Source organism: Argentina anserina, chromosome 5 (genome assembly GCF_933775445.1).
Source record: "Argentina anserina chromosome 5, drPotAnse1.1, whole genome shotgun sequence".
Classification (NCBI taxonomy): Eukaryota; Viridiplantae; Streptophyta; class Magnoliopsida; order Rosales; family Rosaceae; genus Argentina; species Argentina anserina.
The window spans coordinates 6,359,792-6,384,250 of NC_065876.1; the positions used below are offsets into that span (position 1 = coordinate 6,359,792).

The window sequence follows — 24,459 nt, forward strand, 5'->3', positions numbered from 1 at the left end:
TATCATGTATAAACTTGAGTGCACGCACCTTGAAAGTGTATTGTTAATTCCTCATATTAAACTTAATTTTATGCCAAATTTTTTTTCCTTTTAACTCTGTGGTAAACAAGATAACAAAATGATGGTAAATTGTAACGGTAAAAATGGTACACGCGTCCAAATCCAGTGCGCAGCCATCTTCCACATGTAGAGACTTCACTGGCTGGTAACCATCATATAGCCAAGTCATCCCTCTAACGCGTCCAGTCCTCTCTCCCTCTTTTGTTCAAGTCTTAGCTCCTAAGCAAAATCCAAACACGCACACATTCAGGGAGTTACACAGAGTCCTACCTCCGGTGTGAACTCAACTCAACTCTTTCACCGAACCTCCTAGACCTTCTAGAACTCCATCACTCCCTTCCCCTCTCTGCCACCTCACAACCCTAAAACACGCGTCTTTGCCCTCGTCACTGTATTAACTTCATCGCCGACTCTTCATTCCCTCCCAAAAAAAAAAAAACACAGAGCACCGGGCCGGGACGTAGCTTTCTCTCTTGGACGAGTCGACACGCTATTCCCTCTTCTCCTTTGTCACTTTCCCAGCAATTTCCTCCATACCTAAAGCTCACTTATATACCCACCCTTTCCCCTTCTTTTTTATTTCATTCATCTACTCCCTCTCTTCATCTCTCTCTCTCTCTCTTTCTCCTATTCATAACTTCACTCCTCCCTGTTCAGATTTTCTGATCATCTGGTTCAGGATTCAGCACGCTTCCAATGGAGAACAACAACCAATCCTTCTGGCAGTTCAGCGACCAGCTGAGGGTGCAGACGTCCAATCTGGCCAATCTCTCGGTCAACGATTCCATCTGGAGCAACTCATACGGCAGCAAGAGGCCTGATGCGAGGAGGAACTTCGACATCAAGGTCGGCGGTGAGGTGAACTCTCTGATGAATTTGACCCCGAAAGGGTCTGATTTCAACGGGTTCAACGATGGCTTGGATTACAAGCAGAAAGGGTCCGATCCGAATGAGGGCTGGAACAGCTTCAAGCCTAAAGCTTCTGAACTCAACGTGGTCAGCGACAGGTGGAACTCTTTCAAGCCGAAAGTTTCCGAGTTTAACTCTTTCAATCCTAAAGTTTCAGACTTCAATTCTTTCAACTCCAAAGTTTCGGACTTCAACGGGTTTAACCAGAAGGCCCCGGACTTTAATGGGTTTAATCAGAAAGTCCCGGATTTCAATGGGTTCAATCAGAAGGTTCCGGACTTTAATGGGTGCAATGAAGGGTGGAAGCTTGGGTCTTCTGCTAATGGAGGCATCAATGGAGGGTTTAACAAGGGGATTTACTCCAAGCCTGTTGTTCACAACAATAATATTAACCTGAAGGCCTACAAGAACCAGGGTGAGGAATTTGATCTTGGAGTTAAAGCTGGGAAGAAGAACAACAATAGCAACAAGAAGAAAAATGGTGATGACAACAACAAGGATGTCAAGGGTGACAAGAAGTTTAAGACGCTTCCACCGTCTGAGTCTCTCCCCAGAAATGAAACCATTGGTGGTTACATCTTCGTCTGCAACAATGACACCATGCAAGAGAATCTCAAGAGGGAGCTCTTTGGTATGTCCTCTAATTCTGTTCTTTGAGTTTGCTTTTCTATTTAATTTTATTATTCAATTGTTCATAATTTGGGAAACAATCAATTTTGTGAATCTCTGTCTTTGATACTAAGATAAGTATCCTTTTATTATCATAAATATTGATTTTGTGGATCCGGATCAATGTTTACAGGTTTGCCTCCACGTTACCGTGACTCAGTTCGTGCCATCACTCCAGGGTTGCCCCTTTTCCTTTACAACTACTCGACTCACCAACTCCATGGAATTTTTGAGGTTTGTGGCTTTTCTTTAGCATAATCTCATCTATATTGTGAAGAAATTGGACTTACTCTTTTGGTATTTGGTCAAATGTGTAGGTTAAATGTTATATTATTTTGATGATTGGAGAGACCAATAGTTAACAATGTTGTAATTTTGTATGTTTAGGCTGCAAGCTTTGGAGGAACCAACTTTGATCCATCTGCTTGGGAAGACAAGAAATGCCCTGGTGAATCGCGCTTCCCTGCTCAGGTTTGTCCTCAAATCCTAAATGAAATACAAGATAAGGCTTCTGGTTTGTTTAGTGTTTCTTTGCTAATTTACACTCTTTTTCATGTACAGGTGAAAGTTTTAACAAGGAAGGTCTGTGAACCACTGGAGGAGGATTCCTTCAGGCCAATTCTTCATCACTACGATGGCCCTAAATTTCGTCTTGAGCTCAGCGTGCCAGAGGTAATGAATGTTCCATAGCCAAAAACAGTATTAGTCTTTATTCAGGCTCACTAAAGATACGTTCTATATATTAGGTAGTTCTAAATTTCTAACTGGTATCTTCAATTGTGCAGGCTCTCTCTCTGTTGGACAAATTTGCAGACCAAGATGATATATTTGTAACCGAAACCCCTTGAACAAGAACAGAATATGGGGGGCGGGGGCGGGGGCCGGGGGCGTACAGAGGACACATACAAAATATTCAAGAAAGAGTGAAAACAGAGTAGTGAGTAGTAGTAATAACTAGTATGTTTGCCATGATCAATATGTTGAGCCAAGACTCATGAGGATGGTGATGAAAGTACACAATGTAATATAGTATTGTATGTTTAAGCAACTTTAAGTTTTAAGTGATCAGAAGCAAATATATGTTTATGGGATGTAATAACAATATCTATCCACCCAACATGTTTCCCTCTCCTGTAGTAGTTTCTGCAATGTGTATGAAGATACAGAGCTGAGAATCTTAAGATATTTTGTTTTGAAGAGGTTCTTGTTATTCAAATTTGCACCAACTAAATAGTTAAAGCATTTCATGAAGCGATTTGGACAGCCTCTGTGCATTACTAGTCTCTTCCATTTAGATAGCCAGTAGTTTGGTGCTCCCCAGAAGAGGCCCTGTGCTTCACATCACAGATTCAACCTCTTAGTGCTTCCTTGAGTTAGTAGATGGAATTCGATTCACTAGAGACTTTGGAACTCTATGCTGTTGACAAAAGCACTTCCAACTTTTGCTAGGCCGGAATCGATGAAACCCAGGTCCAATAGTTGGTGGTTTTGTTTATCAAACAGAGTGCAGTGAACCAAGAAAAAGGGAAGAAAACGAAGTTGGTGGACGTGTCTTGTCTAGTATGGTTGAGGACAATCTTTAGCTTAACGGGTAGTCACTGTTAGGCCATCTACTGCAGATTTTGCAGGGCATAAGGGTACGTCGGTGAAGCCAGCTGCACCATCTTTTTGCAGTGATTGTCTTCTCTTCCATTATTTTTAGTTTTCTTCGATCAACAACAGTGATAGATAACAACTGCATAACCGAGAAGAATATGCTTCAAGCATTTTCTCTGACCCTGTAAAAGGAATTTTTCTTTTCTTCTTTGATTTTGGCAGTGACCTTTTCAAGCATCTAGCAAGCTATAGATTTGTGCATGTTTTAGAACATTGACTTGCTTTGCTTCTCTAGTTGAGACTTTAGAGAGGAAATCAACTTCACGTCATGCATGACATGAATGTAGAGTCCACAATGGAGGGCTTGAAGCTTTAGATGTCCCTTGATTGTTTCACACGAATCATTCACAAAATCACAGCTTTGAATCAAAGGACTTTTATCCCATGTTCACTATCTTGACTGCTAGGTTTTCTTTCACCCATTGATTAAGCCACACAAAAAGGAAAGTGTAAATGGGTGGATGGATTCACTGGATTTCAATTGGATGCTAAACTCTCATCTAGAAATGTTGTGGTAGGATGTGAATCCTGTGTTCATTTACCCTATATTCATAATAGTGATGTGGTCTATCACCGTCTAGGTACGTTATTTGTGATTTGTAAAGCTTTTTGACTATTTCACATATATTGGGAGAAGCTAGAACATGTTCTTGCAAAGAGAAGCATTGACCAAGAGTTCGGCAAGTGGAGACTTGCCTCAATGCCTCGCTTGAGTCGCTTCATTGCACAAGGTGTGGTGTCATACACTACTGCTACGGGAAATAGTGCTTAGTTTTCGTTTTTCTTTTTTAGTCTTGTAGAATGGTCATTGTATCAAAACAATACTGTAAATAGAAATGGTCTTTCATAAGGAAAAATTGGATTTGTCTATAGTGCATTGATGTATGCTATGCATACAATATCGTGTGGCTGAAAATAGATATTATTTATCTTATCTACTCATAAAGCAATGACAGCTATATACATACAATAGAATTTTTCGGAAGAATGAACTTCTCACTAAATATATTAAACACAATAAAAATAATCAAAATGGGTCCATAGCTCAGTGGTAGAGCATTTGACTGCAGATCAAGAGGTCACCGGTTCGAACCCGGTTGGGCCCTTTTTGTATGTATGTTAAGTAGCTCACCCGTCTATTACACTCGAATGTTAACAAAATACCACACACCGTAAACAGTCCAATCTTTTCTAAAAACCCATCTTTCTTTTTCTTTTTGTCATAAACAACCAATCTAAAACACATGACGCCATTTAACCAAAACATAAGCAAGATTTACAAATCACCTTTCAACCAAAATATAAGCAACATTTACAAATCAGCTTTCTATATCTTTATGTTCTAAACACCCAATCAAAAACTCATGACACCACTAAACCAACACATATTCAAAGAGAAGAAAACCCATAAAAATCCCACAAAATGTATGTAATATACAGAGTTGCTTACATCCAAATCATGTCAAGGACCAGCAAGCCACACAGTAAACTAACCCATTCTCATTACACTTGGAACACCTCTCCTTCTTATCCCCAATCACCACCTTACAACTCCCCCCGCACTCCATACACGGCACAAACCTCGCCCCACCGCAACCGCCGCACGCTTGCGGCCCCGCCCCGGTCTCCACACGTGCCCACTTCACTATCCTCCCAAGCCTTCCACTCTCGTTAAGCTCCACCACCTCGTCCACTCCCCCCACATATCTCCCCTTCACGAAAACCCTAGGCACTCCCAGCCCCTCCCCCAGCAAACCCTTCAGCTCCGTCAGAAACTCGCCGTGCAGCGACACGTCACGCTCGTCGTACACCAGCCTGTTCACCTCGAACACTGACTTCACTCTCTGGCAGTCCTCGTATGTCCGCCGCACCCCACGCAACGACGTCGTGTAGATCACCACGGATTCTGCTCCCCCCGAAGGACATTTCTCCGGGTAGTCGCTCAGCGGGTCTCTTAGGCTCATCAGCTTGTCTATCACCGCCACCTGCCCTTCTTTCTGTCTCTCCATTCTGTCCCTCTTTATGAATATGTTCTCCTTCACTGACTTGTACTCGGTTTGGGTTTGTATGTCCGGTGATGGCATATCGACTTGGGAGTCGGACCGTTTCTTCCACTGCAAGGAACGCATAGACTCGCTCTTCTTCAACCCGGCCGTCTTCGGAGCCGTCAGCTTGTTGTCGAGCTCTTCTAGAGTGTGGAAAGAATCGAACGACAAGCTCTTACGCGGCTTCCTCTGCTCCTCTTGCGGCTCCTTCTTGGCCACTGGCGGTGGTGCTGGGCTTGGCTTTGGGCTGAGCTTAGGCTTTAGGTTCTCTAACTCCTTACTCACCTCGTCCCAAGTCTGTGGCGGGGCGGTGGCGTCAGACTCGTCGAGCTTGTCGAGGATTTGCGCTGGCACATGTACTGGTTTGTCATCCTTCTCGACCGTTGTGTTCTCGAGACCGAGCCAAGGCTCTTGGACGCCGTTGATGTTGAAGACGGCGAAGCTCGCCGGCGCTGGCTTGTAATCTAAGGCCACATCTACCGGTTTCGATGAGGTGCATCCCATTTTGTGAAATGTGGAGAGTGTGGAACCGAGGCTAGAGTATGGTGTTTTACGTGTGGTTTCTTATGGAGGGATTGGGAGGGATTTTTGTGTGGCTTTGAATTTAAATGGGGGATTATTGTGACCGGTGTTTAGATAAATAGGGTGGACCTGAAAGTTTCTGCCACGTATGAATTCTTTTGGTCCTTTGGTGCCATGGTATGGACTCTAAAAATATTAGTGGCCGGAATGTGATTTGTGATGAGGATGCATGTTATATAGTTTGCATATATACCACAAGTTTAGTTTCGTGTAATATGAAGAAATGGACACTTATCTGTCGTGTGTGAAGAATCATGTTCTTCCTCTTTGAGCTAGACTGGCTAGGCCATGTACGGTGGCCAAAATTTGTGTCCCTAATCACCTAATTAAATCTGGTTTCATAAGATAATCTTTTGACCTCTTTTAGTTGTTTGTAAAAACACAAGTGAGATTGGTGTTCATAACTGAATTTGCTATCATTCGGGTTAATTAATATATATCGATGTATGTTATACATCTGACATCCGATGATTGACAATAAATATTATTTTTTAACCTCACTCACAAAATAATATCAACCGTCGGATGTGAAATGTATAACATACATTAATGTATACTAGAATTTTCCCTATCATTCACACTCGAAATTAATCTTATCATTGATCATGATCTGATAAGCTTGTTAAAAACTTTTTTCCTCTACTTGTCATCAAACTCGATCGCGTTTTCTTCTTAGTGCAAGTATCTTTAAAGACATTAACGATGGGAAACCTAAAACCTTGTTAATTGCTCGAATCATCGAACTTTTGGCATGATATGTTCTACACTTCTATATTCCAAGTCATTTTGGAAACTAGTCAAAAATCACCAATATAATTATCAATCTTTGCGTGATATATCACGTCATATAACTAGGGGTGACAAAAATGAGCCAAACAAAACCGAACCAAGCCTTACCAAGTGAACCAAGTAAGCTGGTTACCAAGTATTTCAGTTACCGAAACTTTGGTACGGTAATACCGAACCGACTTCTCTAAGTTGGGATGGTAATGGTTTTGGCGAAAGTTGATATTACCGTACCAACCGAGTTTTTTATTTTAATTATTTATTTTTTAATTTATTATTACATATATTGATCTTAGCCGTTGATATATCTCAAATTAGGGCTCGTCAACGGGCATGCATTGCAGGCTTGTATTAAAAAAACATAATACTCTTATTTAAGAGTTTGAAACAATAAAAGAATTATTATAAAACATTATTAAAAAAAAGTCACAAATAAATTCTAGTTTCGAAATATTGTCGATCGACACCGATAGATGTGATCGAAATATGTATTTAGGGACCCTGAAAATTTTGTCTGTTTTGAACATAGTTTGACCGTCTTTACTTACGGTTAACAAAAAAATGTGTTTTGACCTAATAAAACCTTATTGACCGGGGCTTTACCAAATATGTTTCCTTGTTGCGACCACGCACAATTGGTGACAAAAATTAGAAATTAGTTGATTTCAAATATGTAAAATGCTTTCGATATTCGCATATTAATAATCGGTCATCCCTTTGGGCATATTAGTGGTGTTTTTGGTTTACTGAAAATTTCGACGATCAAATGAGGTCCGAATTGGATGAAATTATAAAATGGTCACTAAATATACATACCGATCACATCAGATGATGTTGATCGATTCAGAGAAGTTTCCTTCACATAGTCGCTTCATCATGCGATGGTTTTATTATAAACCTAATATAAAGGTTATGATACATTAGTGGATACTTCGGCTATTGACAACTCCAGTTCGAAATATGGTCGATCGACACCAGCCGATGTGATCTGTATATATATTTAGGGAACCAATGTCTAAAGCTCGACCTCAGTCCAAACCAATGTCTAGCATAAGAGGAGATTGAAGTCATCGATGTTGCTATTCTGTATCAGTCCTTCAATTTGTTAATTTGTTCGTGTTATGATGTTGGAGTGTTGGACAATACTATGTAATCGCATTTGCATTTGAGGGGTATTGTTGTATTAAGGAGTTCAGTCCAAATTCAACTATTAACTATGAAGTTTGTTTAAATTTCTTTTGTCAGCAAAGAAATTGGTATGGGCCTTAAACTTAATTGGGCCGATATCATATCTTGGTAGAGACCCATTACCAATTGAACCAACCGAAAATATCGGTATATCGAAAACTTGGTACAAAGGCGTAAGTAGTCGGTAATGATACAAATTTTCTCATTACCAATTACAATTGGTTGGTAGATGGTAATGACAAAAATGAATTGGTAATGTACTGAACCTACATATAACAGTAGATATCTAGAAATACATGTTTGTGAGTGGTATGAATAGTACTTATAGTTATTCTTCATAGATCTACAACATTTAATATTCTTCAAAACATGTTAATTTTCTCCGTGATACTGAATTACTGATACATTGAACATATTGGAATTTCCAAACAGCGGAGAGCTACAAGATGCCCTAATTTCTCTTAGCTATGAAGGAATATCACACCTACTGCAGGAATGTACAAACCCCCTGTCGCTCAAATTTGAATTAGCCTTCTTCTTCTACCTGTCATTTCCCACCATTATTTTAACACATCAATCTACCCCCATATTCTATTCCTTTGCCTTGGATCAACTCAGAATCGTCCTAAAATAATTGTCCTCAACGGTCTGATTTCACATGCAGCCATTTATAATTTTTGAAATTAGCTCATCATCTTACTGCTGTCTCTTCTGACACACCTCCATTTTGCTTCCACAGTTCCACTTACTATTTCCCAAGATTCCTCAGCTTAAATATGATAGACCGCTATTATTGTGATCAAGGTTCACAATGGGAAATTGCTCTTCTCTCAAAGGAACCTCTAGGGAGTGTCCCAACTCTATTAGGGTCCTCACAGATTCTGGGGGTATCCTACAGTTTAATGGTCCTAAGTTAGCTTCTGAGATCCTCGAGGCTTTTCCAGGCTATGGTATATTTCAGCAGAGCAATGCCTCGGTGCCATTGTCTGAAGAGGAGGTCCTTACCAGTGGCCAGTTCTACCTTCTTCCACTGAGGCCGAAAGAGGAATTGCCTGCTGATGATGGGGTCTCTAAACAAGTTCAAGACGGGGGTGTTGAGGAAGATGTGGAGGGTGTGGAAGAAGCTGAGCCGGTGAAGAAGTCATTCAGGGGTGCTTCAGACGATGTGGAGAATTCGGGGAATGGATCAGGAGGAGGTCTCGAAGTGTTGCCGTGCGGGGGTGATGGGGTTTGGAGAGTGAAGCTTGTGATTGACACTAAGCAGTTGGAGGAGATTTTGTCTGAAGGCGACACTCTGGCTCTGATAGAGATGATGAGGATGGCTGCAACTGCGAGTTCAACACCAAAGCTGCAGAGCAAGAGCCTTTGGAGTTCCAGAGGAGGGGGTTGGAATTGGAAGCCTATCTTCTCCAACATGTTTAGGACCCCTTTGCCCATAACCGCTGACAGTGGGATGTGAAGGCAACGTAGCTAGATTACTATTACTTGCTGGGTTGTGTGTGGTTCTATGAAACTTCCTGTTTCTCTGTACCATTAGATCTAAGAGAGTGAATCAATCTGTAGAAGATCAATGATCCCCTCAATTGAGTTCTTTGTCGTGATAGATTATATATAAAGGTGAATTATGTTCGGATTTGTCTATTATACAATTATACATCTCATACGTGTTATATATCTCAAATCTGATAGTTAAAAACATATATTATTTTTTTCACTTACAAAATAATGTGTCGGCATGTGAATTGTATAATTTGCATCAATGTATACTAAAATTTTCCACTATGTTCTACTATTTTGTACATACGATGATATTGAAGTTCGTTATAACATTTTAATGAGTATGCATACAGCTGACTCTTATTATCTTATTTGGAAACTAATTTTAGGGTATCGAAATACCAATCAAAATCATCTCAAGTGAGATTGGAATCAGTAGAGATAAAAATGTTCAAATGAAGTACGTAAAGAGAAATCCAAGTAACCGTTGTTTACTTTAAATATATTATGAGATCATTAAGAGGCTTTACATACAAATCTGAAAAGAAAACAATGAAACCGTCGTGATCAGGTTTCTGCTTCATAGTGGCAAATGATGGGTTGTAAAGGTCTTGGACTGCTTCAATATTTAAACATGACAGGAAAGGATGATGATGCTCACACAAGTCACTAATTCACCAAGAAAGCGTTCCACTAGTACTTCTAAACTAAATACTCACCGAAAGCAGAGTGATCGCGTACAATACAACTGACAAGGAAGAATGTAAAAAGGGTGAACATTTGGAAAATTGAGCAGATAATTTCAATTGATCCGTGACTCCATCTTCTGGACTGACTTCTCTATAGCAGGTACATTCTTCTTAAATACTGACCATTGCTCCTCTGTCGAGCTTATTCCTAACACAAATGATGGCAAAATTGACCATCAGCCACAGATAGTCGATACCACAATATATTTATGCAAAAGCTACGAAAAAAGCAGTCTCTCCCTCAACCATTGTAATAACCTGATTTTTCAGAACGATGTTTGGTTTGATTTAATTTCTATAAAGTTTGTGAAATTAATTTAAAACGACAATTGGTGGTTCGCGACATTTCGAAACGAAAACGGAAACGTTCTCGGAACGTTTATTTAGAACAACGTTACGTTTCCGCAACGTGTGTATCGACTTTTATTCCGTCGCTCGTTTGCGAAAGCTTCCTTCACGAAAGTTGTAGAGCTCGTCGATACGAGTTCGTGAACGCATCATGCGTTTGAATCGGACATCGGAAGTGAAAGTTATTAACGTCGAAAGTTAGTTTCCGATTTTAAAAACTAGTATAAAAAAGGAATTTTTCAGTTAGGGTTCCCATAATTGGAAACCTCTTCTCTCTCCTCTCTCTCCCCGCCTCCCTCTCTTCTCTCTCCCCGAAACCTCTCTCTCACCCTCTCGGCTCACCGTCGATCTCCCTCCTCTGAGGGACGTGCTCCTCACCGCTGGCACCAACGGCCTCGCAAGCACGACGCGACTCACCTCTGTGCAAGACGCAAGCCAGCTCGCCGCCGTGAAGCCTCGTCGCGCCTCACCGAACCCCGCACGCCTGGTCCGAGCTCTCCGGCGACTCCTCGGTGCTCCCACGACACGAACTAGGTAAGGGTTGATTGATTTGGTGTGGTTGTGATGTTGTTGGTGTGTTTTTAGATTAAATTGTGGAGGATCTGAGGAGATCGGAGATTAGAGGAGGAGGGGAGGTTACCACCGCCTTAGGCAGCGCGTGTGAGTGCGTGGAGGGGGTAGGAGGCGGCGTGAGGCCGTGAGGAGGAAGAGGGGGAAGAAATGAGGGATTTTGGGGCGGCGGTGGCGTGCTACACGCCGACTTTAGGCTCGACGCGTGGGCCCCACGCGCTACCACAGTGAGTGGTACGTGTACCCCACGCGCCGCCACGTGCGGCGGTGCGTGAACAGTGATTTCAAACATTAATTGTAAAAATTTATTTTTACGACGGTGAATGTAAAAAGGTGATTTACGTACGGTAAATGTAAATTTATTTTACGTACGGTAAATATAAATATAAATGTGAATTATTTTTAGTAAATGAAAAAGTAAATTCATAAGGGTAATTCAGTAATTATTATTTACTGAGACAATATTTACATTTGAATAGTATTCATGCGTACATAAATACGTAAACAATAGTACACGTACAAGAATACGTAATTGACATGTATTTGTACATAAATACGTGAATAGTAAATAAATGAATAGTAAATTCGTAAAACCAGAAATTGCTGAACAGTAACATATTATTACTGTTTCGGCATTTAAAGGTTTACGTAACGATTCTAAATTATTTTCTTATCTTTTCAAGGTGATCGATAAATCAAGAAAATGTATTACTTTCAGAAATTGTGGAATTACGCACAAGATTATAAGGTGAGTAAAATCTCACACATTTACGAAGATACCCTTGCGGAGATTCAAGATTATGCAGAATTTTAAAGAATGAAATATGACATGTATATGATATAGTGGAGTATATATATATTTGTATAAATGGTAAATAGGTACATATATATATAGTTTGCTATATTATATACTGTTATGATTTCGTTGTGAATATGTCATTTTGATGACGAGATTATATATCGAGCATGTGATTTGATTTGTACAATATGACATGATGATTATTGTATGTGGTTTTAACATGGAGATTGTTAAAACGTTTTTGTCTTCGGACGTGATTTTGTCTACAGACGTGTGATGTCTTCGGACGAGTTTTTGTCTTCGGATGTGATTGATGTCTTCGGACGAGTTTTATCTTCGGACGTGTTTATGTCTTCGGAAGTGTTTGGCATGTCGGAACCTAGCCTTTGGCCGGGCGAAAGTTACGATACAGTTAGAGCTCTAGTCTGTCTGCCGGAGTACTGCATATGAGGTAACATATGGGTTATCGGCTTATGAGTACCCATATATTTTGATATTGGATGACAGATGGTTGTCCAATATCGGCGGTGTACTACTTGAGGGGTAACAGAGGTGTACCAGCGCTAATGAGTACCTGTATTATAAATGCATTTGGGTAAATATAAGGGTTGCCCAATTCTCATGAGTTCATATATTTTTCACACTATTAGACAACCAGATGGGCAGTCTAATTTGTCATGAGTGCATTTATATTTGTTGATTTGTGGATTTTTGTATATATTGATATGCGAGTGGTATTTGTCATTTTACTCATACGAGCTGTAAAGCTTACCGGGTTTGTGTTTACAATCCCGATGCACCTATTCGATGGTGTAGGGGATAATTCTGCATGTGTCGATTATTGGAAATCGAATGACAACTCTGAAGATTCAAAGTCGTTCATTTTCCATCTTGTGGTGAGGATTTATTTGTGGATTTTTGTGAAATTTTGTGAGGATTATTACATTTTCATTTGATGTAATGTTGAATTATAAATTTGGTTTGAAATAATTGGTTTGTCTGAGTTGTATTGTGAACTCAGTAATGATCCACTGAGACATTGAAGCGATTTCGATTTATTGAAATTTGTTTTAGCGTTTTTCATGACTTCTAAATTAGAGTTTCATACTCGAAATTTCGGGATCGTGACAACCATGTGCAAAAACTGCAAGATATAAAATAAAAATGGAGAAAGAAGTAAGCATAGGGTAACAGGATAAGTGAGATCATCACTGCACAACCATTGCACACTGTAAATCACTAAATAGCTATATATGCAGAAAACAAAGATGTACACTAGTAGTAGACTATGACTAGCTTACAACTCAGCTTCCATATTTGATAATTATATCAAGACATCATCAAAAAAGATAATTATATCAAGTAGCCCATCAGAGTATTAACATTCACACTTTAATTTCAACAACATTTATCAAAGAATCGAATAGAGCACACAGGACATGTATCTTCAAACACATTTAGATTTTAACTTGACAAAAGCACCGCTCCATCAGTAGCATTTATCAAACAATTGTTAAAGAGTCAAACTCAGCAAAGTACACCTAGCTAGCAAATGCAAATGCAAATGCTCTGCAGCAACAAATGTAAAATGTGAAAATATCTAAACCCCATGCCGAACAACATCAGTACACATTGAGATCACTCTTACACAGCAAGTAATTAAGCTGCTAACTAGGAAACTGAAAGTAGGGTATACCTTTGGAGGTAGGAAGCTCCTTGCCTTCTTTAGTAAAAAACTCCCTCAACGACACCAATGGCTTCCCCTTAAACTCCTGAACAGTCACCTTCCTCTTATGCGAAAGCTGTATATCACCACAACCCAAATCCCCAAATATCAAAACAAAACCATCATAATTAATAATCAGAGTGTACTCATTCTTCTCTTAATTAACCCTACCCTGCAAATAACCAGATCGCCGTTGTCGTCGTACTCCCGCTCCTGCTTGCCTTCCTCCTCCTCCTCCTCCTCGGCGGCTTGTTGTTGTTGTTGTTGCTGTTCGTGTTTGTCTTGCTGTTCTTGGATGAAGGACTGGACGACTTGCTTGACGAAGGCTTTGAAGGGCGGCTTGTCGAGGTCGAGTGCGAGCTCCAGCGAGGCCAGCTTGCGAATCTTGGACTCGGTGACTTGGTCCATGTCGGACTCGGCCAGAAGACGACGCACGGTTTCGTCGATTTGCCGTTGGGTTTCAGTTTCCATGTTTATGTTTCTTTTGGGGTCAGACTGTCAGAGAATGTAACGATTAACGGCATATAGTATTTCCTAGATAATTTTGATTTTTGTCATGAAAGGTCTAGAACACCATCTCATTTCCTGTCATTTTAGCAAACGCGAAATAAATGATGAGTTTCATTAGATAATAATTTCACTTCGTTCTTGAAGTATGGAGTTTGATATTTTTTCCTTGAGTGAAATATTGAAAGAAATTAAACATCAAAATTGATCCAAAACATAGTTCGTGCAGACATTTTTTTAGTAAATTATCTGGTAGATTTTTTTTCTTTTTAAAAAAATGTCTCCTTAGAATGTAGTGAGCTCCTTAACTGGAGGCATCATTCACTTGTGCCCTAGCAGTGGCTCAGGATTACGACTAAAGCCAACATTCAAAACAACTTATTGTGACAATAAGTCACCTCGTAGGGGTTTGAAATCTCTTAATAAGTTGATCAAAGAGTGTAAATTACCATTTTAGATTGCAAATTAAAACTATCGTATTTTTTTTCTTTAATTAATTTTTATATGGAATCAATATAAGCTTGAGTGCATTAACTTGTATACAAATTAGAACAATCAAATTTTCATCTAGGATATCAATTAAGTACGAAGGAGAAGCATTTTAGTTTCGAAAGTTTACTGCGACTAAGAGTTAGGTGTGAGACTTGTACGATAGCGTATATAAGATCAATCTTTCTTTCAAATGCGTTTGCCTCTCCAATATCCTTGTACTTTTGCTTCTTCTTGATGCGCATATGACAATGCATAAAATTAAGAAGAAGACAACTCACCAAAGCCAATCAGTCCAACAGTCAAACCGTAATCACTGAAAATGAAATGGATATTTACTTGCTATAATGACTACATTCCGGACACCACGGGACCTGACTTGCATTTGGTCGTTCTTAATCCAAATATTTCACACGCATCTTTTCCTAGTGTTTCTATCTTGAAGTATGTACTGAAGTTGAGGTTTAACTGAGAAACCAGAGTTCCCATTGCGGAATGACTTGGTAAAACATTCAAGTTCTGTACGTATGCTCCACTTATGAGTTGTATTCAAGTAGAAACACTCAAGAATTCAAGCTTTTAAGTGTACGTAGACTAGGAAAGTGAATCTCAAGAGGAATTGAGGCAAACAAGCTATGTATCTGTCATGGAGATTTACAATTTACCTATAAATGGACCTTAATGCTACTTATCTCCTCTCCCCCCCCCCCCCTCTTCCAAAGGCAACCTCATCTAGGCTTTGTCCTTGTCGCCTATAGCGGCCGCCTGATTCTAAAAATCCAGGACATGGCCTGTAAGCCTTTATTGGCCACCAACCAAATCCTGGAAATGTTGCAATTCCACCTTGAATCCTTCCTTCACCATTGCATCCCTTCTCCACTTCTTCTCTTCCACATGACTTGCAAGCACTGTAACCAAAGTTATTTCCCAAAAACAACATACGTCACACTATTTTACTTATCCTATTATTATTATCAAATATCAATCATCAAACTTCAAAGAGTGCAGACCAAATCACAAACAGCAGCTACCCAGAAAATGTAGATATCACACTTTGTTTTGGTAATGCTGGCAAGAATCATTGCAGTCTCAATCCTTACTACTGAGACATGTATACCACAGTGCATTTATAACTTAACTACTGAATATTTAAGAGATCATTGCTATTCAAAAGTTAATTTAACCTACAAGACATCAGACTTGAATGTATGAAATGATGAAAATGAATTTCCAGATATAAATGGCAATGATTCCAAGTTCAAACTTTTTTGTTTTATGATGTGGGTCTGTTAAATATTCAAGTTCATGAGGAGAAAACCTGAGGGGAAGCTCTTTGGTGGAGGATTCTGATTTGGCAGGAAGTGAATCATCGGGTGGGGGAGTAGTGTCTTCTACAACTGAGGATGAGGAGATTGAGCAGAGAAGTATGGTAGACTTGGATGCTGTTGGGTAGGTCTGAGAGAAGGTCCTCCATGACTTGGTGGTGTTGGTGTAATGGAATTGAGAGAGTGGGATGGGATGAGGTGCTTGGGCTGAGAGAAGGGCTATTCCCATTCTCTCCAGTATGTATCAGTAGAATGAGTAGATGAGCAGAGGAATGGATAACATGACTTGGAGCTTTTGCCTTCGTTTGTTTCAATTGTGAGGCTCAGACTGAAGCATTTTGGAGCTAGAAACTAAAAAGGAGAAATAAAAATTAGGTTCTACCGAGATTTGAACTCGGGTTACTGGATTCAGAGTCCAATGTCCTGACCACTAGACCATAGAACCATTTGTGATAAGAGGAGTATATTATTGTTTATCTATTAAAGAAAGGTATGCAGCATGCCCGCTCGTATTTCAGAATGACTGCAAATGAGATTTTACTTTTTACTGCAGAATACATCGAGAAAAAACGGACCGATCTTGCATGCCGAACATAATTCATTCCTATACAAGTTTCTTGTTGCCATTCGATTGACAATTTCAATAGCTTTGAAGCTGGCTTCCCATACACTTGGCGACTGCCCTCAATCTAGAAGTTTCCAAGATCACTAAGTTTTCCAGAAAGCTCAAGTGCCTTTTCAATCTCAGTTTACATCTCATTTTTAAGTAAAGTAACTAATTCGCAATAAGGTCAGAAAGCTGACAGGAGACGGAACTGTGAAAAACAGAGAAAACCCCTTAACCAGAAAATACCAAAATTGAGGTTGGAATAATAAAAAGATCTTTGCCAGGAAATGATAGCGAAAGTCTAAGCACTTGCTTCAGTTGCTTGTGCAATAAAAACCACTAGTTCTGTCACTAGTATTAAGTATATGATAGGATATTCCTTCTTTCCTATTGATTACGCATTCTGGTGTTCTACCTCATCCAACACAGAGCTGTGATGATGCACCATGTACCACCGCCCATTATGGAACTCAAAGATGTTAGTTACACTAAATGGACCGGTATCCAGGTGATCACCAACATAGGTTTTCATGGTGACCCAAGCTATGTCAGTGAGTACACGAGCACACAGATCCCGAACCTGAAAGTTAACTCCTTGCTCCCAATTAAAAGCGAGTTGCCAACTCCGTACTACAGCAGTATACCTAAAATGAGAAGACAATGACTTAGCTACTAAATCAAATAAATGGCCACAAATTTGCAAATGTTCAATTTTATAATAAGGAGAGAAAAATCGGCAGTAACTGGGCTTTTCGAACAACCATGTGAACAATAACAGCCAATTTACATGACAGCCGTTCCTTCCCATGTCAACAAGCCCTACTGAAAGGCATTATACAAACTGCTATGTGACCATTTAATTGATGAAATTCATTCTAATATCATTAAAGATAACAATATTTTACAGCCATTATATAAAATACAAAAGAGTACGATCAGAAAGAAGAAATAAATTTTGGAAGTTGGTAAGAAAGTTCTTATGACTAGACTATCAATCATCAAAGAAATTCCAAAATACCAAATGCACACATAACTAGGCAAACTACGCAGAAGAAAACATTTGTCCGCAAATGCACATAAGAGAATCATACCCTGAAAAGAATTCCCCTGAGGGATGAACACACTTCACATAATCTGCATTCAGCCATAAATGACGCATTTCGGGAAGTGACCTATCTCTGATGAAGTTGAAGAATTGATCATTGACATTTACGATCGCTCTTGTAGCAGCATAGTAAGCTTTCCAACCATTAACTGGATTTACACTATCCTGTTCCGACGTAAAGTCCTAAGAGAATATTTAGAAAAGAAATCAATAAATAGAAAGCCTTACGAAATAAATAACAGAAGCCAGAAAGGAAGGCATTAATGCATAAAGAGAAATACATTTCAAGTATCCCCAACATGCAAACTCAGTAACCAAACACTCGATAACTTTTATAGAATTGATAGCAAGACCTACAGCCAACAAAACCAAACTGATATGGCAGTGCTAAAAATATAAAGCAACTCCGAGTGTCTCGCACATCAACCAAGAAAACAGTTTTTGGATATTTCATCAATTCAGGTAACAAAACTTCGATGCAACTTTAGTATCAAATCGAAACACAACTCTTATCCATAATGCAAATCCAACACTAAGGGAACTAAACAAAACACTCTTTTTCCTCCATCACACATGTCAACCACATTCCAACCAAATTCAGCAGGAGATTGTCACAATAGCCTAATCTCAACGCACATGTCCAACCACATTCCATGTTTCGACTTTCAACACATGAGTTAGATACAGCAGCCTAATCTTGCTTCACATGTCCAACGACATTCCAAGTTTCGACACTATAAACCACACAATTACAACCAATTTCGACTTATATAGTCTCTAAATTTTCACACATTGCTCTGTAAGACTATTATTAAGCACACTATCGCTCAAACTAGTAATCAGAATTCTTCAAAAACTTCAAATAGAACTCATAAAAGATCGAAAACCTAGCAAATACACTACCTTATGGTACAGAGCTTTCCAAGCATTATCGTCATTAGCGGCCTTCCGCATCAGCGAATTAGTCATCGAAAGATTACAGAGACTCTGAAAGTCCAGGTAGCTAAGAGCGTGGGTGGTAATCTCCGGAACCAACTGCTCCATCATCGACGCGCCCGTCGTCTCCGCCACCGTGACGGCCACCATTTGCTTCTCCGTCCCGCCGTTCAAGTGCGTTGCGTCGACGCCGTTAGAGTGACAGCAGCAATTGCAGAGTTTCTCGTTTCCCGAGGACGAGGGGCCGCCGCCGTCCGATTGGGAGCGCCGGGGTTTGGAGGAGCGTGATCGGACGGCGAGGAATAGAGAGAGGAAAGTGAAGGCGAGGGCTACAAGGAAGGTCTGGGAAGATGAGGAGAAGAGGGTGAAGGAAGTAGTCTCCATTGATAAGACATCAAAGCTTTGCCGTAAATCAAACCCTAAAAAATCTGGTGCCGCGGGGCACACGGTAGGGCAAAAGCGTCGCGGCCTTTTTCAGTTGAGGTCTTTGGGATTTTGGAAACCCTAATTTTTGCAGAGTTGAATTTTAACAGAGAGAGAGAGAGAGAGATTTTCGAGCTTTTCTGAGGAGTTAGAGTGGAAAAGAGAGAGATGGTGGGGTTGGGAAGCTGGTGAGTTGGGACAGTTACATTTGCACAAGGCCATTTTCGTAATTGTCTAATTATTATTTCATTTTCATTCCAAAGCTCAAAATCGCTTATAAATTTTTCGCTTATTTTTCGGATACATGGCTGCTAACTTATCATCAACTGCTCATCAGTCCGGTGTTCTACGCCACGGCAAAGTGATCAAGGCCTTCCCAACAAATAGCGCATGGCATCTGTCTAATACTAGTTTCCAGAAACCATCAATGAATGATTTAGTTGCGGGGATAAGCTTGGGCTCATATGTTTCCACGGATCCCATCGCATCCCTGAATCATTGCTCCAGGTGCTATCAAGAAGCGCATCAGACTCCCTGGTTCAAGATTACTTGCGCTATCCAAGAAACGGAGAGTAACATCCTCTACACACACAATAATAGCATGCTCGGGGGTGGCCACTTCCACAACCCGGAATATCTTTATAATAATAGCTGCTTGCTCAACTTCTGGGACAACTATACCGGAGAGCCTCTCAGCCATGAACTTGGCCTTTTTGAGTGATGTTTGACATCAGAGAGAAGGACAAACTTTTTGCCAGGCCTATGCGGTGTGTGCGACCATGAACAATGTGTTCTGGAGCTTCAAGCCAGCGATTTGCAGTAACCTTCTCATGCATGAACAGAATCGTCGTGTCCATGTCGCTTGGCATTTCAGTCTCTGGAATTATATTGGCATTGTTGTACAGTGTTCCGAAAAAAATGGGTCTCATCTGTAGACATTCTTCAAGAACTGAAATAACTAGACAACTTGAGAGTATCAGTTCCTCATGGAATATAAAAGGGTGCTTTATATATTGTTTCTTAACTTTTTGATCATGGGGTCAGAAAACTCAAAAACAAGTGCTTAGGAAAAGGGATTTAAATTGTTATTAATTGGCAATAATTTGTTTCCTTGCTTGAGGTTATCAAGCATGATATGACATGAAAATTGGTTTTGGGGACAACTAATCAACAAGGAATCAGCTCTAGTTTCTTACACAAAGATCATGTAAGATATGCAGGGGTTCGAAAATCAAACTATATATCTTTCAGGCTTCATCAAATCAGATAGCCAAAAACTGAAGCAAACCAATCGACAAGTTAAGTTCATATACACTTACTGTGGTTCTGTTCTCAGACGAGCCTCGAGATCGAGAGAGAGAGGGAGAGAGTTGTTTCTATCGGAGAAGACGGGCTCTTTAGGTTTTGTACAACTGTGTAAGATATAAATACCCCATAAACGGTGCGTTTCAGTTCTGACGTCAGAATAATCAAACTTGGAACACAGTTGTTCACTTTTCCTAGTCTAAAACAAAGTTGGATGACAAATGGAAACTATTTCTAATTCAAAGAAGAAGAAGAAATTAGATGAAGATGTGACTAAATGTAAAGTTTTCAATAAGAAATTGTGCATTTAATCACGTTTTTAATAACAATTAACTAGAGAGATCGTTTAATTTGACTATCACAATTTAAATATAAATTATAATCACTTACTATCTTATAAAATATTAATACTATTTGGGAGACCTTTTAAAACTCATTGGGCATTGTAGATTGCTTCTCACTAACATTCTTTTGATGAACCATCCATATATAAATCAGGATGATGACTATGCTGATAAAGTGATTTTCGGTTAGATTTAACAAGTCCCCTTATTAGGTTATTTACAGAATGTTTATAGGAGCAGTTCCACAGTTGCTGGTGTAGTCAAAAGTCTGGAAAATCATAAATAAAGATTTTATGGAACATGTTTATAATTAAGACCATTCTTCTTCTATACAAAATCTATAATCATACAGCTTCCACAGCACCTATGCTACTCCTCCAAAATGCACTAAAGGAAGAGGATCTAGTCATCTAGCTATATATCAAAGTTATGAATATTGTCATACTGCTGCTAACAATGACTAAAACCCACCCTCTACTTCTCCTGCATCCCTTGTCAGGCTGAGAGGTTCTGAAAAATGTCAAAATCTGAAACGAAACTAGTTGGAGAATCGCGAAGCACAAAAAGAAAAGACTAACTGCTAAAATAGCCAGCTCTTTGGTTTCCAGACTGGCTTGATCATTTACAACCTTTTCAAAATCCAATCTGCGGTAACAATAATATGATATCAGTCGGTCAAAATATGAAGCAACAAGCAATGTGCAGAGAAATAACTGAACAGTTGGACATGTCTCTAACCTCAACATGTTATTTTCCCTGGCCAATGCATTCAGTTGAGACGAGACAGCAGCTTTCCATGATTCAAGGTCAGTCATTTCTTTTTCCTGAAGAATCAGAAGTGGATGATAAGCAATCAAGCATATGACTAAAGAGTAAAGGTTGAGTTCCCAAAAATTATTGTATGTAATATAGGAAAGAAAAATGAAGTACCTTAGTTTCCTTCCATTGCACGAGATCTCTAATCTCCATTTTGCTTTGCTCCAACAGCAACGATACTCTCAAAAGCTCTTTACCAAGCTCTGGCATAACATCACCTTGTCTTCGGTTCAATTCTTTGGCAAACTCCTCCAGCACAGATAAGTTCAGCTCAAGTGACCGCACCTTCTGCATCAAAATCTTCAGAACAGAATCACCGGGCATTCTTCCATTTGGCTGCTGCCTAACTGTCATGACCGGATCAGGAATCTTGCTAGTAGTAACTGAAGTCTTGGTAGCATCTGAATTGGCTCGTTGTGCATCTTCAGTGCTTTGTATCCCTACAGCTGCACTGTTCCCATTTTGACTTTCGCTGCTTGTTCTCCTGTCAGTTGGACCAACCTCTACCTTTGTAGTTGATATTACAGTTGCGTTAGGCTCTGACAACTTATTAGGTGCAGAATCTGAAGACTCCACAATGAGATCTTCAAGCATTCGTTCAATTGCATTGATACCATACACCTCAAGAACACTCAGTGTGCAGTAGAACTCTGTTCCATAGTGGCTTAGTAAATCCAACTTTAGGTATCTCACCCATCTGGGTTCAGGAAGCTTAAAAGTATGGGCATTCTTACTATTAGCAGCAACAAAGCTTCCCAGTAATGACCATGCATCTGTTGGATAGCTTAGGCTGCCAGACAATTCAAATTCCTTGAAATTAGAAGAGTAGTGCTCAAAGTTTGCTATTTTGACAGAATCTACCAGAGTCTCCTCCGCCAGCTCAATTATAACAAACTTTCCTTCTACAGAACAAGGGTTTCTCAGGTACTTATCATGATCCTTGCCTAATATGTTACTCGCTCCTTTCGCTTCCTTGTTGTGAGACACCACCTTTGCCCCCTTGGATTCTGAGGCATAGTTATACTCCATTCCATCAGGTTCGAGTCCATGGGTAATGTTAACAAGCTGACTACGCATTACACGGTCTTTCTCTTGCTTTGATGTATTTCGAAATTCATCAAGATTGAGATAGGTAGAGTGAGAAGTTCTGTTCAGACATTGTCCTGGATAATTGTTGTTCTCTTCTTGTTGTTGGTTGAGTTCACAGACCAAACTGCGATAACCCAAGATTCTCCAAACTATCTTTTCAAGTCCATTTGTCTCCGGCAGCGAGTACTTTGAAACTGGCAGGTTGTGATCAACAGCAGTATCATTGCAGCTTTTAGACAAATTATAATCTAATAGCATCCCATTTGTCTTATTTTCGCTTCCATCTGCCACAAATGAATAGGCATGCTCACCATGCTTACCATTGTGAACACCAGGACAATGTGTAGGTCTGTTACTTGGACCTGAAATATTCCCTGAAACAGGATCAGGTCACTACATTTCTGCCAGAATAAATAGACCAGGGCAAAGCCTGAAGTGCTATTCAATAGCTTATTCCCAGAATCAGGAATCCAAAAAACTAAATGGTGATTCCTAAATAAATTTATCACTCATCCCAGCTACAATATAAGATTTGATAAAATCACCATCATTACTACAAATAAAGGCACCAGGAGAACCAGACACCAGTAAATGAAGAGATCAATGGACCATAGCATAAAAGTTGCATACCAGAAAACCAAGACAAATCAGAGATATAAATGAAGAAAAATAAGAAAACCTACATCAGATTTTAAACACTTCCTCTGGATTTTATTCTTAGCCAATAAAGGGAAAACATCAAAACCAAACTGTGATTTGGAACACTCAATTACACAAATGTTGCAATAAGAAAATCAATGTCAGCCATCAACTAAGCTAATCACAGCGATGCAACACAGGCATTTATGATAAATAGAATTTCCTTAAGCCATTGATTTGCTACTTAGAATCACATCATGGCAATATTGCAAGAATAAAGGCTACGGCTTTCTCTATTGATCTTATGCATAACATAGATAGGGGAAATGGGTTTCCTAGGAAACTCAAAACTGCAAATTGGGTATTCATAGAAGAACTAGAATCTACAGAGTGAAAAAATAAAGAGGCAAAACCCAGTAAGTGAATGTTAGAAAGTACCATTGCCATGCCCAAGCCCAAGCTTAGAGTAGAACAAGACAACAAGACACCAAAGAGAGAAGATCAAAGACAGAGAAAGCTCGTACAAGCTCTTCCCTTTATTGCCGTTGTAGTTGATACTCTCGTTGTTTTTATCTCCTTTGTCCTTGGTGTCAGAGTTGCTGTTCCTCTGGATTTTGATATGCAAAGAACCCTGACGAGGCTTCTTCATCTCTCTCTCATGTTCTGAGCACCAAGGTCCGTTTCTCTTTCACCACACAAAAAACCAACGAGAGAATGAGATTGACAATGTGAATGGGGGCTTCCTATTTTTCTCTTAGGAATTGGATTCCCTCAAAAAAGCAAATCAGACATGTTGTGGCTCAAACACTCCCTAGTGTTGCGGGAACTGATTTTTCCCGTTTTAAGGCGCATGAATTTCGCTCTTTGAATTTAGGTCTCACTCTTTTTTCCTTTTATTAAGGCTTCAAAAGATTTATGATCCAACGGCCACCACAACAGTTTATGTGGTTTGGATGAGTCACCAAACCCAAATTTACCTTATTATGAGAACAAAAATGTTCTTAATAGTTAACTAGTCTTTCTACACGTTTTATGCGCGTGTGAGAAAACCACTCCCGCACGTGCGTCGTTTATCAGCAATCATATGATATCAACTCTTCAACCCTATATTAAAAATAAATATAGTCAATTAGAGATAGTAAATAACCCTCCACCGGACTACCTTATATTTCTGGCGTTTCGGCTACGGATGTCTGCACGGTGCGGACGATGCGGATTATGCAATTCCAACGATCGGCGATGCGCAATGACGACGCGGATGGTGTCGGTCACACTCCCCCCTCTCAGCGC

At 39.8% G+C, this 24,459-nt stretch overlaps 7 protein-coding genes and 2 non-coding genes across 9 annotated transcripts; 3 read left to right on the top strand and 6 right to left on the bottom strand.

Moving 5' to 3' along the window:
* Positions 1-629: 629 nt before the first annotated feature.
* Positions 630-2,764, top strand: LOC126793743 (DCD domain-containing protein NRP-B). Its single transcript, XM_050520357.1, has 5 exons — positions 630-1,600; positions 1,772-1,872; positions 2,026-2,109; positions 2,200-2,310; positions 2,424-2,764. The coding sequence occupies exons 1-5, from the start codon at positions 757-759 to the stop codon at positions 2,484-2,486; spliced, it is 1,203 nt and encodes a 400-aa protein (XP_050376314.1). The 5' UTR covers positions 630-756; the 3' UTR covers positions 2,487-2,764.
* Positions 2,765-2,991: 227 nt separating this feature from the next.
* On the bottom strand, positions 2,992-6,126 carry LOC126793744 (uncharacterized). Its single transcript, XM_050520358.1, has one exon. It carries the CDS (start codon positions 5,841-5,843, stop codon positions 4,752-4,754), a length of 1,092 nt encoding a protein of 363 aa, XP_050376315.1. The 5' UTR covers positions 5,844-6,126; the 3' UTR covers positions 2,992-4,751.
* TRNAC-GCA (transfer RNA cysteine (anticodon GCA)) lies at positions 4,329-4,400 on the top strand. The gene has a single exon. It is a non-coding gene; the product is annotated as a tRNA-Cys (tRNA).
* Positions 6,127-8,426: 2,300 nt separating the features above from the next.
* On the top strand, positions 8,427-9,530 carry LOC126795285 (uncharacterized). Its single transcript, XM_050522126.1, has one exon. It carries the CDS (start codon positions 8,707-8,709, stop codon positions 9,352-9,354), a length of 648 nt encoding a protein of 215 aa, XP_050378083.1. The 5' UTR covers positions 8,427-8,706; the 3' UTR covers positions 9,355-9,530.
* A 460-nt stretch (positions 9,531-9,990) lies between these two features.
* Positions 9,991-14,063, bottom strand: LOC126795180 (RNA polymerase II transcriptional coactivator KELP). Its single transcript, XM_050522019.1, has 3 exons — positions 13,756-14,063; positions 13,555-13,660; positions 9,991-10,289 (listed from the first exon to the last, which is right to left on the bottom strand). Exons 1-3 carry the CDS (start codon positions 14,053-14,055, stop codon positions 10,195-10,197), a joined length of 501 nt encoding a protein of 166 aa, XP_050377976.1. The 5' UTR covers positions 14,056-14,063; the 3' UTR covers positions 9,991-10,194.
* Positions 14,064-15,097: 1,034 nt separating this feature from the next.
* On the bottom strand, positions 15,098-16,205 carry LOC126795284 (uncharacterized). The gene is made up of 2 exons (XM_050522125.1): positions 15,899-16,205; positions 15,098-15,488 (listed from the first exon to the last, which is right to left on the bottom strand). The coding sequence occupies exons 1-2, from the start codon at positions 16,132-16,134 to the stop codon at positions 15,269-15,271; spliced, it is 456 nt and encodes a 151-aa protein (XP_050378082.1). The 5' UTR covers positions 16,135-16,205; the 3' UTR covers positions 15,098-15,268.
* Positions 16,206-16,278: 73 nt separating this feature from the next.
* On the bottom strand, positions 16,279-16,350 carry TRNAQ-CUG (transfer RNA glutamine (anticodon CUG)). Its single transcript has one exon. It is a non-coding gene; the product is annotated as a tRNA-Gln (tRNA).
* A 115-nt stretch (positions 16,351-16,465) lies between these two features.
* Positions 16,466-19,103, bottom strand: LOC126794547 (F-box protein SKIP8). Its single transcript, XM_050521295.1, has 3 exons — positions 18,521-19,103; positions 17,604-17,800; positions 16,466-17,156 (listed from the first exon to the last, which is right to left on the bottom strand). Exons 1-3 carry the CDS (start codon positions 18,935-18,937, stop codon positions 16,907-16,909), a joined length of 864 nt encoding a protein of 287 aa, XP_050377252.1. The 5' UTR covers positions 18,938-19,103; the 3' UTR covers positions 16,466-16,906.
* Positions 19,104-20,915: 1,812 nt separating this feature from the next.
* On the bottom strand, positions 20,916-23,998 carry LOC126794722 (SUN domain-containing protein 5). Its single transcript, XM_050521492.1, has 4 exons — positions 23,608-23,998; positions 21,556-22,904; positions 21,364-21,449; positions 20,916-21,270 (listed from the first exon to the last, which is right to left on the bottom strand). The coding sequence occupies exons 1-4, from the start codon at positions 23,816-23,818 to the stop codon at positions 21,036-21,038; spliced, it is 1,881 nt and encodes a 626-aa protein (XP_050377449.1). The 5' UTR covers positions 23,819-23,998; the 3' UTR covers positions 20,916-21,035.
* Positions 23,999-24,459: the final 461 nt, after the last annotated feature.